General features: G+C 47.5%; 1 protein-coding gene across 5 annotated transcripts in view; it reads right to left on the bottom strand.

Moving 5' to 3' along the window:
* Positions 1-19531, bottom strand: part of LOC146206959 (protein SERAC1-like) — a 76809-nt gene that overhangs the window by 25590 nt on the left and 31688 nt on the right. For 4 of the 5 annotated variants that reach the window (XM_084586521.1, XM_084586786.1, XM_084586926.1 and 1 more), the window contains exon 6: positions 14141-14375. In XM_084586521.1, coding sequence (XP_084442647.1) covers positions 14141-14375 — 235 coding nt within the window. The remainder of the gene's footprint in view (positions 1-14140; positions 14376-19531) is intronic. The other variant, XM_084586152.1, reaches the window with a different exon arrangement.

Below are 19531 nucleotides of genomic sequence, written 5' to 3'. Positions count from 1 at the left end.
CCATTGCCGATCTTCTTCGTAACACTTCCCGGGCCACCAAGCGATCGTCTTGATCGGTTCGTTGAAGGCGGTGGTGACATGACGGTGTGGATGTTCAAGAAAAGATAGAAGAGAATGATGTGCTTGCCATCGCGATGACGATGACCATGATGATGCTTGGGTGATCCACCTGCCCTGGAGCTCTTCAGCCATCTGCCACCAAAGCATTTATGGGATCGATGGCTCGAGGTCGCGTCGGGCGGCTGGGCGGGGGAGGGGTTGCGTGTTCGTGCCTTTCAGTTCTTTGGGTCCTTCGGGTCTTTGCTTTGATCTGGTCTCTGGTCAGTTCGTGTGTCCGCCTTGTCTTCAGATCCGGGCTGGGGGCTGGGCGGCGGTAGTTGCGGCTGGTTGGGTCTGGGCAGGAAGGGCTGGGGCGAAGCTGCGCGGCAGCAAGCAAGAAGACTGCACAAAATGGCGTCAGGATGAACAATGATTTAATGACTTGCCTAGCACGAGGGCTCCTCTCGCGCCACTGCCGATCTTCTTCTTCGCAACAATATTCTTATATGGTGCCACCTAATAATAAGCCCTACAAAACGAGCTGTAACGCGCATTTCCGCAATTTAATTGAGTGGCATTTCCTCGACTGCTCATGCGCACAACTACAACAAGGTAACTAGGGTTTGGTAATTCTTCCACAAAAGAAGAAAAGCTGCACCACTGCTCCACAATCGAGCAAAAAGCCAATGCTGAGGAAGGGATGGCTCATGCTAGAACCTTAAAGGTTTTTGAAACTACTCATAACCAAGACTACATCCCATCAGAAGCTGGACAAACCCGCACAATTTGATAGCCACAGTGAAAAATGGACTGCAGGAGTAGGTGTTCCTAGAAGGTGGTGGGGCACTGACGCCTTCACTGACAACTCTGCGGGCCAGCGAGGCCAAACGTTGGAAAACCCTTTTAAAGATGGCCAACCTTGTCTTCCTCGCAATCCGCCTTTTGCGGGAGGATGTGGCGCCATCATGCGGGAGCGGGCGAGAAACACATTGGACGGCAGTGTAGCAGACGACATGAAAGCGCACCATACGAAATGGCCACGCTAACGCAGGTAGAAAGCGAAAGCTCCCCCCTTTTTTGGCCTCGGGGCGGAAAGTAGTGGCAGTGATTGCAGTATATCATGTTCACGCAGAATGGGGGAATGTTACAGCGTTTTCACATTTCACTCATAACGCACGCATACACTGTCTTCGTATTGTAAGAACGTGTAGCGCGGGCCGTGTTCGACGTGACAGAGACGCTCTCAGCGTGCAGGTTCTCGGCAGACAGGAGAGCGCGGAGGCAGAGAGAGAGAGAGGGGGATCTCAAAGGGCAAAGCAGCCAGGGGTTTGTTGATGCTGCAGAGCTAGGTGGAATCGTCCCCTGTGACTTACAAGCGGTGTATATGCGCGGGGTGTCTTGAGTTACCGAGCACAATGCGGTCACCACGGCGCCGGCATGGTGCAATGGGCGTCGCTTCCTCATCGCATCATCTAAATGCGTGCAGCTACAGTGGCAGAGAGGCACTTATACACACCCCTGAAAAGGGCATTGTCCCGGCCGGAATGCACCACCTGCAGAAAACGCGCGGCATTTTTCTGGCAACGGATGATTCAGTGCTGTAGCTGATTTCTGCCCTCAGAACGGATGTGGTCGCAGTGGTGAAAAGGTTCTCGGTGCACAGAGAATGGTCATTCTGTTGTGAAAGGATCCACAACCTTTTTGCCTCCGCCGCGATTTCTGCGGAATCAACGACTTGGTGACACACGCGCATCTCCTACATATCGGATGCGCAACTCGGTCAGGAACCAACGCTGTTCTACGTCCAGAGCGATCCACTCAGCAAGTGAACGAGCATGAACTCTCCAGGAGACTCATTTGTGCCGGGCGGTTTCCTTGCCGTTGCAAACGGTTGGACGAAGACGACGATTATCTAGCTCCCTAACGAAGTGCATCCGATTGTGTACACTGAAGGAACAAAATTCGAATGCTTTGGCGAGCATGAAAGCGAGCCTGTAAGGTAAAAAACAAAATACTGTGCGTCGTGCAAGAGTGTCAAGTGCGTCATATGCTCCGAGCGGCAAAAACACAGATACTACAGGTATGTATGCGTCTAAAGGAAATATGCATGATGAAAAGTACCTACTGGAGTTTGCACCCAGGCTGTAATGCACCAGTGATAGCTGCAATGAGGATTTCTTCAGTGCGTGTTTGCTTTAGTTGCGCCGGGGCCTGATGGCGATGTATTTTGTCGTTTCTTTTCTTTATGTGCAAAAGGGCTAGGTAGCTTAGATATCACAGGTGGCTGTGTGCGCTAGGCCGTAATATTTAGCATGTTTTATCGTGACTGCCACCTGACTAACAAGAAAAAAAAATACGGCGTTTGTTGTTATGCACTGCCGTTCGCAAGCCTCATGATCAGCTCAACCACTCGGCTCGCGAACGGCGGTGCATTACAACAAACGCCCAATTTTTTTTTCTCTTTTTAGTCAGGTGGCAGTCGCGATAAAACATGCTAAATATTACAGTCTACCGCACACAGCCACCTGCGATATCTGCACTACCCGGCCCCTTCGCACATAAAGAAAACAAACGACAAAATACATCGCCATTAGGCTCCGTTGCACATAATGCGAACACGCGGCGAAAAAATGCTCATTGCGGCTATCACTAGTGGTTTCCAGGCTTGGTGAAAACTCCAGTAGAATGTTTTCATCATGCACATTTCCTTTAGATGCATACATACCTGTAACGAAGTGTTTTTCGCACAGTGGAGAGTACGCAGTCAGTTGCTAAGGTCGGCCATTCACATCTTGAATGCTAGGTGGCCCTAATTCAAGCTTTACGTCGTCGTTGGTCGCGGCTCGCCGAAGGAAACCTGAAAAACCGCGTCTTGCATCCCGGCACGCCTAGAGGGTGGCAACCGTACGCGGCAGATGTGATTGGCATCGCTTTGCCAAGCCTGTGACGGTCACCGTGCTGCCCAGTGCACAGGGGCTGGTGGCACTGAGAAAGGCGGTCGACGCCGTCCAATGTGTTTCCATCGGTCGCCGCTACGGCTTCGCGCATGAGCAGAAAACTCGCGCAAAAGACGAATTCACAATGCAGCAGGGCCTCCCTCGATGAATGTTTCTTTAGGCAACTGTGCTCATTCCGCGTTTCTTAAATGTGGAATTTCAGTAATCTCGTGTACCAACTTGTTCCATGTAGACAAACCACAGCAGAAGGCTGAAATCCCAATGATTATATTGTCACGTAGTGGTGACAATGCCGTTGGCGACGAATGAGGAGGCTTGAAACTCACTGCAACAACAAATTCTTTATTTGGGCTAACTTGCGCCCGCAAAAGAACTAAGCAACTCGGCGGCGGTGATAATAACAAACGTGCTCATCGATCATCGCACTAAGAATGCCTGTCGCACATGTCAATGCTCAATTTAAAGGCGGCTCAGAACCATCTAGATAACGTCGCAAACTGTTACTAGCACAACCTGGAACAATGTAGAAACATATGCAAGTGGTCGGAATCTTCGAGACAGATCTCGGCGCATCTGTGCGACAAAGAAACTGATAAAAGTATGTCTCGTGCCATCGAGCATTAACAAACAAAGAATACAGAACCGATATGCGTGCCAGAATCAAAGTGATAAGGCCGCAAGCCAGCGGCTGCTAAAAAACAACAAATACAGTTTTGAAGGTTTCGCGGCATTACTCCCCCCTTAAAAAACAGCGCCTAGATGTTTCAAAATAAACAAAGCAGCTTAAGCATAAACATTACAAAGTTTAAACATCATGGATTCTTTAACGCGCGTAATAAGGCTTCAGACTAACAACGTACGATTTCTGGGCGTGCGCGTCGTTGCTGTGATGCTGTCGTACAGTTGGGAATGACTTCATAGTCGTGTTGTCCAACATGGCGTAGGATTTTGTATGGCCCAAAGTATCGACGCAGTAACCTTTCACTTAGTCCACAGCAGCGAATTGGAGTCCAAACCTACACTTGGTCTCCTGGCTTGTACTCTGCATGGCGTCGTCGTAAGTTGTATCGTCGGGTGTCGATGTGCTGTTGGTCTTTAATACGCAGCCGTGCGAGTCGTCGGGCTTCCTCTGCACGCTGCAGGTAGGCGGCGACGTCAAGGTTGTCAGCGTTGGTTACTTGTGGCAGCATTGCGTCGAGCGTCGTCGTGGGTTCCCTGCCATACACAAGCTTCAGCGGGGTCGCTCTGGTCGTCTCCTGGACTGCCGTGTTATTGGAAGATCACGTATGGCAGGATGGTGTCCCAGGTCTTGTGTTCGGCGTCCATGTACATGGCGATCATGTTGAGATCGTTTTGTTGAGGCACTCCGTAAGTCCGTTGGTCTGGGGATGGTAGTCCTACGGTGGCTCATTTGACTGTAGTGCAAGATGGCCTGCGTGAGCTCAGCCGTAAATGCAGTTCCTCTGTCCGCGATGAGCACCTCAGGAGCACCATGTCGCAGGAGAATTCGTTCGATGAAAAACTTGGCAACCTCTACTGCGGTACCGTTGGGCAGGGCTTTGGCTTCGGCGTAGCGGGTCATGTAATAGGTTGCCACGATGATCCATTTGTTCCCCGCTGATGAAGTTGGGAAGGGGTCGAGGAGGTCGATCTCAAATTGCTGAAAGGGCTTAATCAGCGGCAGTATCGCTCAGCAGACCAGCAGGTCTCGTCGAGGGTGTCTTGCGTTGTTGGAATTCACGGCACGTTCTCACATAATGAGCAACGCCGGCAGGCAACAATGGCAGTAATATTTTTCTTGTATCCTATGCAACGTGTGCGCCAATCCAAGATGACCTCCTGTTGGCTCATCGTGCAGCGCCTGCAGAGTCTCGTGTCTGAGGTTTTCGGGCACAACAAGAAGCTGCGAGTTTCTGTTGGCTGCGAAGTTCTTCATGACGACGTCATTGTTCAAAGCGAATGACGATAAATGACGCCTGAACATAGGTGGAGAAGCGATGTTTCCTTCGAGGTAATCAGCCAGGTCTTTTGCACTGTTGCTGTGCGAAGCTGCTGACACTTACCAGTAGCAAGAAGGAGTCTTCGTTATCTTCTTTCGGTGGCGCATCAACGGGGGCTCGTGACAAGCAGTCTGCATCGGAGTGCTTGCGGCCGGACTTGTAGACTGTGATGCCGAATTCTTGAAGACGCAGGCTCCATTGGGCAAGGCGGCCGGAGGGGTCTTTCAAATTTGCCAGCCAGCAGAGCGCATGGTGATCGCTTACCACCTTGAATGGTCGGCCGTATAAGTACGGGCGGAACTTTGAAGTGGCCCAGATGATCGCGAGGCACTCCTTCTCGGTCGTCGAGCAATTGGCTTCGGCTTTCGAGAGGGACCTGCTAGCACAGGCGATTACGTTCTCCGGTCCGGCATTCTTCTGAATGAGAACAGCGCCTAGGCCGACTGCTCGCGTGGGTATGTGTCTCAGTCTCAGCGTTCTCCTACGCCCAATTTCCTCTTTACCTCCTTCAGGCTAAGACTGATCTTTAGAGCATGCTCAATTTTTCCCATGTTACTTCCTTATGTTGCCAACTTTGCACCTACTGATTAGCTTTGATAGCTCTGCCAGTTCTATCCTGTCCGTTGGGTTGGAGGCTTTCATGCATTGGGGTCTCTTAATAAAATCTTTTGTTTGCTTAGACAGCTTATCGGTATCCTCTCTAACTATCGTACAGCCTACTTCTTCCATGCACATAGTAACGATATCTCTGAAGGTATCGTTCTTTGCTTCTACATTAAAGCTGAATATCTGTTGTGTAGCGAGATCCTGAATTTTTCTATCGCCCCTCTCAGTGTTAATTCGTTGATGGACTTCTTCCTTACTAATCTGTTTCGTTCCCTCTTCAAATCTAGACAAATTCCAGACCTTACCATCCTGTGGCCCCTGCATCGCACCTTTGCGATTACTTCTTCATCCTTCATAAATCCAGGGTTAGAACACAGTATGAAGTCAATTTCATTTTTAGTCTTCCCGTTAGGGCTTCTCCATGTCCACTTCCGGTTCTTCCATTTGCTGAAGAAGATATTCACGATTCTTAAGTTAATTCACTCTGCAAACTCAACTACTAACTCCCCCCTGCTATTCCTAGAGCCAATGCCATAAACCCCAACTGCCTCGTCTCCTGCCTGCTTTTTCCCTACCTTGGCATTAAAGTCGCCCATTAGTACAGTATACTGCGTCTTTCCTTTCCACATTGCCAATTCTATATCTTAGTAGGAGCTTTCAACTGCCTGGTCATCATGACTACATGTAGGTGCATAGGCCTGTACAACCTTCAGCTTATACCGCTTATTAAGCTTAATTATGATGCCTGACACCCTTTCATTAATTCTATAGAATTCATCTATATACATACTTATTGACAAGGAAACCTACTCCTAGTTCTCGCCTCTCCGCTAAACCTTCGATAACACAGTATGTGCCCATCCTTCAGTACCCCCCCCCCCAGTATATGCCTAACCTCACTAAGCTTTATGACATCCCATTTCAAACCCTCTAGTTCCTCTAACAGCACTGCTAGACTAGCCTCTGTAGCTAGGGTTCTAACGTTAACGTTGCCAGGGTCAGTTTCCAATGGCGGCCTGTCCGGAGCCACCGTTTCTTAGCACCTTTTGCTGCGTTGCAGGTCTTACCGCCGCCGTGGTCAGTTGCTTCGCAGTCGTTGGGGGCTGAGGTCCAGGGGATTACTATTATTATTGATTGTGTGGGCAATACATGGTACTGCCTGTGGGGCAGGACAAAAGGACGTAATTAGTCTCCTGACGAGGTCCTGGCCTCACTGGGCGCAACAGCAAGGGTACAAAATAAAGGGTACAAAATACATACAGCTGGGTACAACAATTTTCACCATATGTAGATGTGCATGAATAAAAATAAAAAACAAGAAAAAGAAACACCACGTTACAACCATCACCACTGTACAAAATGATGTAGTCAAGCGCGTGCCAATATCAAAACGTAAGGAAATATAACAACTATTATCATGAAACTTTGCAACATGTAAAGGAAAAGCACAATGCACTGCAATTTCATATCTATTGTAGTCATGTGTTTGGTTTCCTATTTGAAGTAAAAACGAGTTTTATTCGGCATTTGAAAGTTCTCAGACTTCCATATATTCTTGTGATATCAAGGATCTTATTACATAATTTCATAATTTGATGATTGTCTGTTTAGCATAATTAGTCTGAGGTTCATCTACAACAATGAAAGTCTTCCACGAATTGTGACCAGTATCTCTACTTAGATAATGACTAGAAAATCTACTGTATTTGCTTGATACTTGAAAAAATATGTACATAGATAATTTCTGTTTGTATATATCGTGGAAATGTAGGACAATATGTGTTGTCATGAATGTTCAAATAATGCTCAAAGCCTCCGAATATTTGACCTCTCGTGTCCTATTAGGGAAATCAAGAAAACCGTTCATAAAGTAAGCATTAATGGCTAGCTTTATAAATAGGATGAGAACGAAAGAGGAAGATGAACCACACAGTCGCTAATGTATTCTGTATAAAGTAGATCAGTTGGAAGAGATTCTTGTTGCGCTGCATCCGGAAGTTATCATGAAATCATTCGCAAAGAGGAGAGCTCTATACTTGAAAAAATAGTTTTACTCAATAATGCCTACAGGCATATCTCATGTATGATTACACATTAACGAGTGACTTCAACTAGCCAACTACAGTAAAATCTTGCTACAAGAGACAAGAGACATTTACCGTATTTACTCGCATAATGATCGCACCCCTGAATTTTGAGGTCAAAATTCCATTTTTTAAATTCCCCGCGTAATGATCGCACCCCGAACATGGAGCCGCCTGGTGGTTGATCTGCAGTCATCCCACAGCGAATGCATTCCGACGAGTTCCCAACCTAGTCTAGTAACGTTGGAGTTCCCATGATTCCATGCTTTGCGGTGTTCGCCATTTTGCAATTCGGCAGCGTCGTAGCGTGCTTTGTGTTTTTGTGCAAGTTTACGCCATTTCACCATGGGGCGGTATGCCAGTTACACCGCCGCGTTCAAGCTCAAGGCTGTCGACTATGCACTGGAGCATGGCAACCGCGCTGCTGGTAGGCATTTCGGCGTGGACGAAATGAGGATACGCTATTGGAAGAAGCAGCGCGAGAAGCTGATGGCTACGGACAAGACACGGCGGGCTTTCCGTGGACCCAAAACAGGCAAGTTCCCTCGTGTTGAGGAGGCGGTCCTAGAATACGTGAGGGACCTGCGCAAGGATGGTTGTGCAGTGTCATTAGAAATGATACAGACGCAGGCGCACAACTGCCAGGAAGCTGGGAATCGCCGCAAAGGATTTCCGCGCTAGCTCCGGTTGGACGACTCGCTTTATGCGACGGAATGGACTTTCCCTGAGGCGGCGGACGTCGTTGTGCCAGCGGCTCCCAGCCGCGTATGAAAACAAAGTGATAGACTTCCATCACTTCGTCACTAGGCTTCGCGAAAAATGCGGTCACCTCATGTCGCAAATTGGAAACGCCGATCAAAATTACACTGACGTTCGACATGCCCCGGATTACAACTGTGAACGAGAAGGGTGCTCGGAGCGTCCTCGTGAAGACGTCTGGCGCAGAAAAACAGCGATGCACAGTCATGCTTGCTGTGACGGCCGACGGGCGGAAGCTGCCACAATACGTGATCTTCAAACGGAAGACTATTCCGAAGGGAAACTTTCCCCGTGGCATCCATATACGTGCACAGATGAAAGGGTGGATGACTGCAGACCTGATGGTCGACTGGATCAAGACTGTTTGGGGAAGAAGACCAGGAGCATTTCTGCTTCCCTCGCTTCTGGTTTTGGACAGTTTTAGGGGTCACCTTGTGGACAGCGTGCGTGCCAAGCTGAAAGAGCTGCGCACGGACATTGCAGTCATTCCTGGCGGCCTGACTTCGCTGCTGCAGCCTCTCGACGTGTCTTTGAACAAACCGTTCAAGGACAACGTTCGACGACTTTATGCTGAGTGGATGGCGATGGGCCAGCATGATTTGACGCCGAGCGGAAAGATTAGAAGGCCATCCGTGGAGATGCTGTGCTCATGGATCACAGAAGCATGGAGCAGTATCCCCGACGAGGTAGTGGCTAAGAGTTTTAAGAAGACAGGCATATCTAACGCTTTGGATGGAACGAAAGATGACTTCCTGTGGGATTGTGAAGATGCTCCCAGCGACGACACTGCCGTTTCCGATGAGTCGTGCAGCAGTGAAAGCGAGGATGGCGAGGATTCAGACTTTGATTAGAGTACTGACGAAAAAAAATAAATGGGCATTGTGCACTCCATGTGATGCTTAATGTGCGTGTTTATTGCGAAGGTAAGCCTTACTCAGCTTTTATTTTTGGTTGTAATCGAGATATATGTTCTAAGACGTCTGACCTGCAACTTGTTTGCGTTTTCGGTGCTCAAAAATTTTTTGTAGAAAATTTACCCCGCGTAATGATCGCACCCCGAAATTTGCGTCAGTATTTAAAAAAAAAGTGCGATCATTATGCGAGTAAATACGGTAAATGGTTTGGTTGGTTTTCCTATATCTTCCACGTTAACATCGCATGCAAGAGACACTTGGTTACTAAGGGCAACTTTTTCAGGTCCCTAGAGTAAATTCTTCACTATTTAGAAGGGACAAAACTCAGGTGTGCTCATGCAATGCAACTGAAGCGTACCAACTCGTACATGCTGCACTTGAGATTCCTTTAGCTAAATTATGTTATATATCAGCATTCTTTTTTTTTGTAGTATGTCAGGAACTGAGAAGGAGTGCTTCCCCATAACTGGAAAGTCAAAACGACCCTGTTGTTTCAGCCACTGGCACTGCATTACTATCACCTACAAAGCAAACCAAAATGCATGAATGACATCCAGCATTTTTAACTCCTCGTTGTTAAAATTTGATCATAAGATGAAAGCTCAGAATCCTGATGTCTTTCTCTTTGTGGACAATGCTTCTTGCAGCACCAAAGTTCTCATGCTAAAAGCCACCAAAGGTATTTTTTCCCTCCAAACTCTAACCAATAGAAAAAGGGATTATGCACTGTATCAAGTTGCTGTACAAAACAAGGTTGGTAGAGCACCTGTTGTTCAACAGGCAGCAAGACTCTACAATAGTAACTGAAGCGAAGTTTGCTGTTGAGGTTATTTCAGGTGTCTGGAATGGCCTGAGAAGTGAAGCTGTGAAAATTCTTTCAGACAAGCAGGCTTTAAATGTGGCGAAAAAAGGGCCCATATATGGATAGTGTGGAAAGCTTCCTTGAGGATGAAGCTTGGGCGAGCATCCAAGAGACTGCTGAGGTACCAGAATCTTTTGAGGAATTGTTATCTGCAGATGTGGATCTTGTGTGCTCCCAAAAAGCTTACAGACTGTGCAATTCTCGCGCAAGTAAATGGCACATGTGCCATAGAGGATGACTACGAGGACATTTTAGATCTGAGAGTGACGAGCATGTAGAAGTGCTTCAAAGGCAAAGCAAAGTGCTTTACCTCCAGAATTTGGGGAAGAATGCACTCTGCACTCACATAAAGGACTTGTCTAAGCTTTTCTGAACAATTTCCTGCGTGTGAATGCTGTTATATGCTGATGTGCAATTAACTGATCAACACAGTGCTTTAGAAGTGTTATTCTATACATGCAGCCACAAGTGATCTGCAAACGTTCTGTCTGCCAGCCGTATGTGCGTGCATTCAACGAAGCAAATGATTGCAGATCGATATAAATGAAAAACAGTTTAAAGCCCATATCATGCATTCCATTAGAACCTATGATAAGGCAGGTCATTTAAAAGCACTATCCACGGAAGATAAAAAGATTACAGAAAAGAAACTGCCAGAAATATGTAATAATATATGCACTCTCACCAGAGTAGTTAAAAAAAAAAATGCGTGAGGCTACTTTCTTGCACTATGCACACTAACTTTATTAAAGAACCAGCTCATAAATTGTGGAGCTATATTAGTAGCAAATCGACCCCTTGTATAGGTTCAGACGTACAAGGAAAAAAACACGGTGACAGTACACTGTCATGCAGAACCAGTCAGTGAGTACCTTTCTAAATCAGTTGGGAAAACAGCTAAGCAACACCACCATCCAATTCCAAAAGCATTAACGACCCGACTATTCGATCGTGTGTCCACCCCTGGATTGAATTTAAAAAGTTTTGCTTCCCCAGCATCTTGCATTTGAGCTGTTTACTCCACACGCTCCCATTTCTACCCAAAATGAAGCATTTCAGAGAGAGTAGATGCTGGCTTCACCTACCCAGAGAAAGGAATGCAACTTGCCAGCAGTACTTCCCTACTGGAAATGTCATTCTCGAAACCATAACGGAAAAGAAATACCTCGCAAGACCTTGGATAAAAGACACACAAGGCTGAAATGAAAACCAGCTCAGGACTGCTTATTCGAACAGCTATGCTAGCAAACATGAATCCTGTGGGATATGCCACCTTCAACCATTCCAGAGGAATGGCCAATATTCACTTTTCCACAGGGATAAGATAGTTACTTCACAGCTGGCCAAGCCAAAACTGATTCTGATTCTGCTATCTTTTTTTCTCATTATGCTTTTTTGTTTGCAAAGGATTGTTGCGAGATGTTCCTTTTTCTTTGCTCCAATTGTATGCCTGACTGTATTCAAATCCTGTCTATCAACCCAATCCTGTAACAGCCCGAAGTGGGACTAACAGTACCTTCAAATAAATAAATATGCATATTTTGGGCATTTAGGCTGTCCAGAAATCATGAGTAGTGTTCAAAATGCAGAAACAGTTGGCTGTAAAAAACTTTGGGTGCCAGACTGAAGGTGGTTAGTTTCTTTCATCGCTAAATTGGCCATTGCAATTGACACTTCTGGACACATAGAGCAACAGGACGTTCCGTTTGTTATATACAGGAGCGAGGCAGCATCACGCATATTTTCGAAATGCCACATCCAACTCGCGAGCTGGCAAAATTCTCAAGCAGGGTTCGTACAGATTCATAACGGGTAAATTCAAGGATATTCAAGGAATTTTAAGGCCCAGTTGGAGTATTTTCAAGGACTCAACACAATGCCACATGCAGCAGTTTTCAATATCAGGTACCAATTTTACTTAACAAAATCGAAAAAGATATATTTCAAGGAACAGCTTGTATTGCACTAAGCCAATATAATTAAAAAATGTTCTATCTTCAAAAACACTCTGCAATGCATTGCACCAATGTCAAAGAGCAATCCATTCTGCAAAACTGCTAATGGCAACTTCAGGGGAGCTCCTGCCGCTTTTCCTAAATCTTCTCGTTGAGGCTACACAGTTCCTCAGTCTTGCTCCGTGCAGCCTTCCTCAGACTATTGGATCTGACAATGTACTTCAGATCATTAGCTGCCTCTGCCTTTTCAGCATACGTATCTGCTGAAACCTGGAGGTCAGCTATTGTTGCCTCGAGTTTCTTTTTCTTTTTTTCATCGCGCCGATGTCTTCGTCGATGCAGTGCCTCTGACTCTCCGACATCATCACACTGCTTTTTTTTCACTGCCTACAGGTGAGCAGCATACTGCTGCCGGGCAGCTGATACAGCAGTCCTTAGGTCTTTCGTAATAGGAGCGTTAAGAACGCCCCCTGCCTTCTCCACAGCGTCGCATGCAATATATTGCGAAATATACGAGAGGTCCTTCAGGGTTTCTACGGCAACCTTTGCAGCTGCAATGAACTTCTTAATATCACACCACAATAGCAAGGCTCTATCACAGGGACATTCTCCAACCACCGGTGTGCAACGAAGTCCAGGGGAAAAGTCTCCTGACCGGTAACTGCTGAGAAGTCTTCCCTCCTTGCAGGAGAACCATAAAAAAGCGCGCTCAGACTGGAGAGCAGACAGTCAACTCCCCACGTACTTGCTGTAACAGCTGCCCTGTAGGCATTGTGCATGGTGTGGAGGCCACAGGTCCCAATGTCCAGACATTGAACATGGTACGCTTGATGCAGGTGCTCTTAGAAATTCTTAAGTAACTTAAGGTTAACATTGGACCACCCATTGATATCTCAACAATTTTCTCAAGAGGGAAAAGCTCGAGCGCACTCAGCAGCTTTCCTTGGATGTCCTCGGATGTCGAGTGCCCCATAAACACCGAGGTATAATACCTCGTTGCCCCCTTGTGAGACGAATTCCAAAACCGGATGTGAACATCCATTTGTTTCCGCTGGATATAGTCGTTCGTGGACTCGCCGAAGAGTACCACGTAGTCATCACAATCTTTTATCTCCCGCTGCAAAGCAGATAAAAAGAAGGGCCTCAACCATGGCATGTCACGTAGGCACATTTTTTCTGTCCGCAACAAAACGCTTTGGCCACGTCACTGTCCGGGAACATACGCTGGAATAGCTGGCCTGCTTCCGATGATGACCGATAGGAGAAATGCGATGTGACAACCTTCAAAGTGCACAGAATCTCTGCGTTCGTCACCAGCTCTTGCTGCAAGGCTTGCATCTTGCGCGGTGCTCACTCGTCGTATCTGGTGCAATCCAGACTTTGTAAGCATCGTTGTGAAGCCAAGCGCCTTGAAATTTGCATTTTCCAGGCGTTTCCTTTGCAGTCGGATGCTTTAGCCGCAACAAGTCGGGTGCAGACCACACGTAAAAATGCAATGCCATCAACCACCATAACAAAGCGCCAAAATCGAATTGGATTGCATTGGCTCAAGTTGGCTTCAGAGAGTGGCTGCAATATGGCTAATCGTCGCGCAAAGTTGGCTATATTAGCACAAACTGATTTTTTACGCCTGAGACGCAGATACTGAAACACAATACTAATAATACAAATATATTAACCGCGTTTTTTTGTTTGTTTTTTTTTCTGAGTATTAACCATTTGCATGCAGCACGCTAGGAATTCAAGGAGTTTCAAGCAGCAGCGAAAATTCCAGGACTTTCAAGGGACTTGAAAACGAAATTTTCAAATTCAAGGGTTTTCAAGGTTTTTAAAGGACCTGTGCGCACCCTGTCAAGCACAAAACCAAGGCTTGGCCAGTGATTGTGATTCACTTGATTCAAAGCCTGAACAACCACAAAGTGAAGAATAAATAGATGCCAAATTATGAGGCACAAAGTGAATACCAGCACGGAAGATGGGCTCGTGCAGAGCTGGGTCCAGGGCCAGGTTGGCCAGCATCTGGGCAACCAAGCTGTGGAGGGCCACGTCGTGGCTATGCTCCTGTACCACCCGCTGCAGCAGGGGCAGCAAGGCGCACTGCTCCACCAGGAGGTGCCTGTGCTCGGGCAGCGCCGTGTGGCTCAGCAGGGCCTGCAGGCATAGCAGCTCTGCTTGCTGGGCGGGGGGCCACCGCTCCTGCTGCAAGACAACCTTACTGTATCAGACATCATCAGTCGGAGACTATGTGTACAAACAAGTCATATGCCTGAATCAGGTTTGGATCTTGGGCCATGACAACAACTAGAAGTGGACGGTGTTGCCAGAGTTTTGTGCTATGGTGATGACCCTGTCTGAATATGACGAGACACAGAAAGACACCAAAGAGCTTCCTTCAAACAAGACGCACTTGTAGGATATGAAATGCGGTATTCAAAGGTTGGCAGATGCAGATTCCCCTCGCGCTGCAGCAGTTTTCCAGAAGAAAATGTCCATAGATCAAGAAATGCGTGCTGGCGTTTGTTCGGCCACTATTACTGTCTGAACATGCAAGCACTCAAGATTGCAGGCAGCAATCTGGCTCTTAAAAGAACTGTACACCTTTCCTGGACAGCACAAGCAAGAAATGCAGGTCTTCAAACAGCAGCATGTCCTCAAACATGAGGGGTCTTGAGAGAACAAGAATACCACATACTACTTTCTGACCTTTACATTGGCCTTTGATGCAGCCATGATGCATTTAAAATCATTTGCCTTGGAGCAGTGCTTCATGCAAGGTGACCTGGCATTTATTCTAAAACAACAAAATGAATCGGGGGTGGATTCAGGCAAGAAACATGGAATGACCCTGTAGGGACCTCATCAAAGGGTGCAGTTTGTACAGTAGTACAGTCGAGCCCACTTATACTTAAAGGACGACTTACGACATCAACTTTGGAATATAAACTGTTTATCGCATCTTATTCCTGATGTGCCAAGCAAATAAACCTCAAAGCTGCATCAGAGCTGCAGATATTTTTAAAACTAGTATTTATGTTTCTGCGTGAACAGCTTCCTGATCTGCCAATGCAACGTCGTCTGCTGCATGTTCTGTGCACGAGCAACGTCGACCGCGGCTATACGAAGCCACGGTAATGCTACGTACTCAGGTTACCGAAAAGTGAGCTTCTTTTCAATCTGTTGTGCTTTTAACCGAATAGCGGCGTCTGTTAGTGGGATTCAGGTGCGAAAGGCACACGAACTGCTTCTCTCGAACAGCGTACACATTGTAAACTGAAACACGTCTCAAAAGCAACACATAAAATGTATAATGTATATAGTGCAGCCTGACGACGCTTTTGTACAATCTTCGGGCACCGCCCGGCAGCGTATGTTGTGTATAGGGTACCGCGCACTACATCGAGGCATCCAATACCCCGGCCGTCCCGTCTTATAGCGGCCCAAGTCTGGCCCCAGCCGCATCATGAAAGTAGACGATAAGCTCATGAGGCTTACAGCACCGGATGCCGCAAGCAACGGCTCCGCCCGCGAACGCAAAGGACGACGGCGCTCTGGCTGTCTGCTTCTCCCTATCGTCGCTAGGCCTAAGTTCACATCGAAGCCACAGTGGACGGCACTTTGTAATAGATCAGCAAGGCGTTTTAGTAAATGGGCAACTCGATCATGAAACTTCCTTTTACTCTGAGCCCTACTGTTTTGTAGTAAAGGAAATGATTATCTTCGGCGATGCCTTAGCAGTGACGAGCTAGCGTACAAGAACACGGCCAGTACCGCACCAGCTATGAACAAGGACTCCCACCGTATGGGTCGGCATTTCAGAAGAAGCATTCATTTTTGAAATTTCTTTTTCGAGGGCCTATTATTACGAGAAAAAAAAATTCATGCTTTTCTGACACTGGCGCAAGGAATCCGCCGTATCGCTGGCGCGGCGGAGTTTACGGTGGTGGGAGCAGTGCTGCCATCGGACGATGCGCCAGTCACCTCGAAGGTGGATGCCTGGGCAAGAACTAAATCGCGCTTCACTACAGTCTGTGTTCTGTTTTCAGAAACATGCTGAGTACAGTTATTGAGAGTCATGTTGGTCGTTTAGCAGGCGCGAACACAGTACAGTGTATTGGCTGCATATCGGCGCCGGCACAGCAGCAGACGACGCGGTGGCCAGTGTCGGCCTGTGACATCACCAAGCGTTTCAACACTGCGATCACTGTCGGTGGGAGGAGGTTCGCAGTGTGAACTTCGGTCACTTATTTCGAAATAAGGAATGTGTCTAGGGCGCTCAAATTTCGGAAATAGATTAATAAGGTCCAGTATTACCTGCCTGTCAACAAAACTGTAATATATTGGATGACCGTGGCATGACCCCTTTAAGACGAACGCTCGCTTATCACGAACAAGTCCGGTGCGACAGTCAAAATATACATTAGGGCTATGGCGTTCTGTCTCGGCAACAACGAACATCTGTGAGACTAGCCGATCAGCTACAGCGAACGCCTTGGTGCCGCGGAGCACTTTCCACATGCTGGGATCCGTGGATCCTGTGCTCTGCAAGCTGCGAAAATCAGCATTCCTGACTCCCCCGCGGCATCTCACCCGAGGCATGAGGGGCAGCGCAGACGCAGCAAGCGGCTTCCTGGTTTATCTCTCGCGGCATCTCGTTGGAGGAACTAGGAGCGACTCTAATGCGGCAAGCGACGTCCCGGGTTATCTTTCACAACATCTAAGACGGAGGCACGGAGAAGCGACGACACGACAAAGAAAGCGCCGAAATGCAAAAAAAAAAAAAAAGCCCTAGCCGAGCCCAGCACACGTGAACACGCAGGTCGAAGAAAAGGACAACATCTCATTAGTCACGGGACCCCATTCGCCACCGTCAACGCCAGAGCAACGGTCAATTTTGCTACCAATCAACAACGTAGCATGTAATCACATGCTGTCGAACCCGCCTTCCCTTCCCCCTCACCCCTTCCCTCTATCCCAACGTCTCACATGACTGACAGTGGCGCAGTGTGCAGTCGCTTACTCGTTTTTCTTGCTTGCGGTTGTGCGGGTGTGTTGTTTGTTTCCTAGTAGTGTGAAGCCTATATTCAAGATGGCGGATTTGCCAGCGTCTACTTCACAGTGAAGCGTAAAGTTTTGGACTTGGCTACAAAACTTTCGATAGTGAAAGATCTTTCTCAAGGCACGAAGACTCACGAACTTGGTTAAAAAGTATGATATGTCAAAGTAAACAATATCCACAATACTGAAAGAGAAAGACAAAATTTATAAGAATGCCGCCACGGACTCCGCGAAGAGGAAGTGCCTACGGAAGGCCACATATGCAGACATTGAAGACCCGCTCCTTAAGTGGTCCTTGACATTCGGGCATGCAATGTGCCTATCAGCCGGCCGCTGATGTCTGAGGCAAAAGACCTTGCATTCCTCCTGGACTTCCCAAATTTTTCCCCCTTAAAAGGCTGGCTCCATTGCTTCAAGCTCCGCCACAGGATAATTTTCAAGTGCATCAACGGCGAATCGGTAGCGGTAAATGACGAAGACGTCAGTATGTGGCTGTCAACAAACTTGGCCCAAGTATCAAAGTGTGCTGAAAGGGACGTATGTAACGACGATGAAACGGCCCTATTCTACCAAATGCTGCCTGGCAAAACGCACGCTATGAAGGGTGACAAGTGTGCTGGCAGTAAGCACAGCAAAATGCAGATAACTGTACTACTGTGTACGAACATGGACGGAAGCGATCGGTGCTTGCCATTTGTCATCGGCAAGTCAAAGAGGCCACGATGTTTCCACACTTACGTACCTGTGCGGTACAGATACAACTCAAAACCGTGGATGACACGCGAGTTGTTCACGGAATGGCTCATCGATTTTCACAGCAGCATGGCAAAGAAAGGGCGCAAAGTTCTCATTCTTGGCAACTGCACTACCCACCATGTGCAGGCTTCATTAACGGCAGTTGAACTGCTTTTTCTGCCCCCAAATGCAACATCAAAAGCGCAACCGCTGGACATGGGCATAATACAGTCATTTAAGCAGCCTAACGGCGCCGTGTTGTGCAGCGGATGCTGACTGAAGTTGATCGTCCCACTGTCAATGTGCCTCTCCAGATCTTGCTGTACTCGGCGGTGGAAATGATCAAAGCAGCGTGGATGGAAGTGACGCCCAATTCCATCCGGAATTGTTTTCACAAGGCCGGCTTCGCCGACGCAACTGAAGCAGGCATTGAAGACACTCGACAAAACCAGCCTGATGACGACTTGTGGCGACGGTTGTTGACGCTGACCTGGCCAGTCACAATATCGATCGGCAAGATTTTGTAGATGCGGATGACGCTGCTGAAGTCGCGGAGTCTTTTTGCGATGAGACGGCCATCCGGGAAGTGCGGGCATCAAGCGACGCCGAAGCATCAAACGACGACGACAGCGAGCCATCGGAGCCAGCGCCCATAAGCGCGAGCACAGCAGCGAACCATATTGAGGCACTTAAAAATGTTGTATATTTTAAGGCCTTGGGGGATGAACACATCGCAGCTTTGAATGAGCTTGAAACCGCCTTCATCGGATGCGCACTTAAGAAGCAGACAACAATCACAGACTTCTTTTCTGAATAAATTTTTTTTTCATTGATGTAATTTTTTTTGTGAGCGGCCCACTTATCACGAACTTCTGGATACAATGAATGAATTCCGCATGACGCTCAGGTTCGTTATAAGCGGGCTCAACTGTACTTCATCACCAGGACCGAAAGAGACCACACGATGAGTAGAACCGACTCTTGTGGCAGGCTTTAGTGTTGAGGCGAGCCAGGCGACAGCATCTGGCCACACGGGATACCAACTGATGTGGAGGAATACTCGGGCATAGGGAAGAAACAACTGTCAAGAATTGTGAAGGGAGGATGGCCATAAACGAGAAAAAACAGAGAGTAACCGCTGTATTATAGGCGAATGTGATGAATAGTAGAATAGTATCTAAATTTGCAGTTGAGTTTGAGTTTGCAGAGCACAATTTGAGCGCAAGTTGAGTTTGCAGAGCGCAATAACTTAAGAATCATGAATACCTTCTTCAGCAAACGGAAGAACCGGAAATGGACATGGAAAAGTCCTAACGGGGAGACTAAAATGAAATTGACTTCATACTGTGTTCAACCCCCGCCATTATGCAAGATGTAGAGGTAATCGGGAAAGTGCGATGCAGTGACCACAGGATGGTGAGGTCTCGAATTAGCCTAAATCTGAAGAAGGAACGCAGCAGATTAGTAAGAAAGAAACCCGTCAACGAATTAGCGGTGAGGGGGAGGGCAGAAGAGTTAGGATCTCTCTACAGAATAGATATTCAGCTCTAACCGAGGACGAGGAC

The sequence above is a fragment of the Amblyomma maculatum genome, chromosome 1 (genome assembly GCF_055883805.1).
Source record: "Amblyomma maculatum isolate TAMU_Amacu chromosome 1, ASM5588380v1, whole genome shotgun sequence".
Taxonomy (NCBI): domain Eukaryota; kingdom Metazoa; phylum Arthropoda; class Arachnida; order Ixodida; family Ixodidae; genus Amblyomma; species Amblyomma maculatum.
This window is presented reverse-complemented; position numbering and strand designations above follow the sequence as displayed.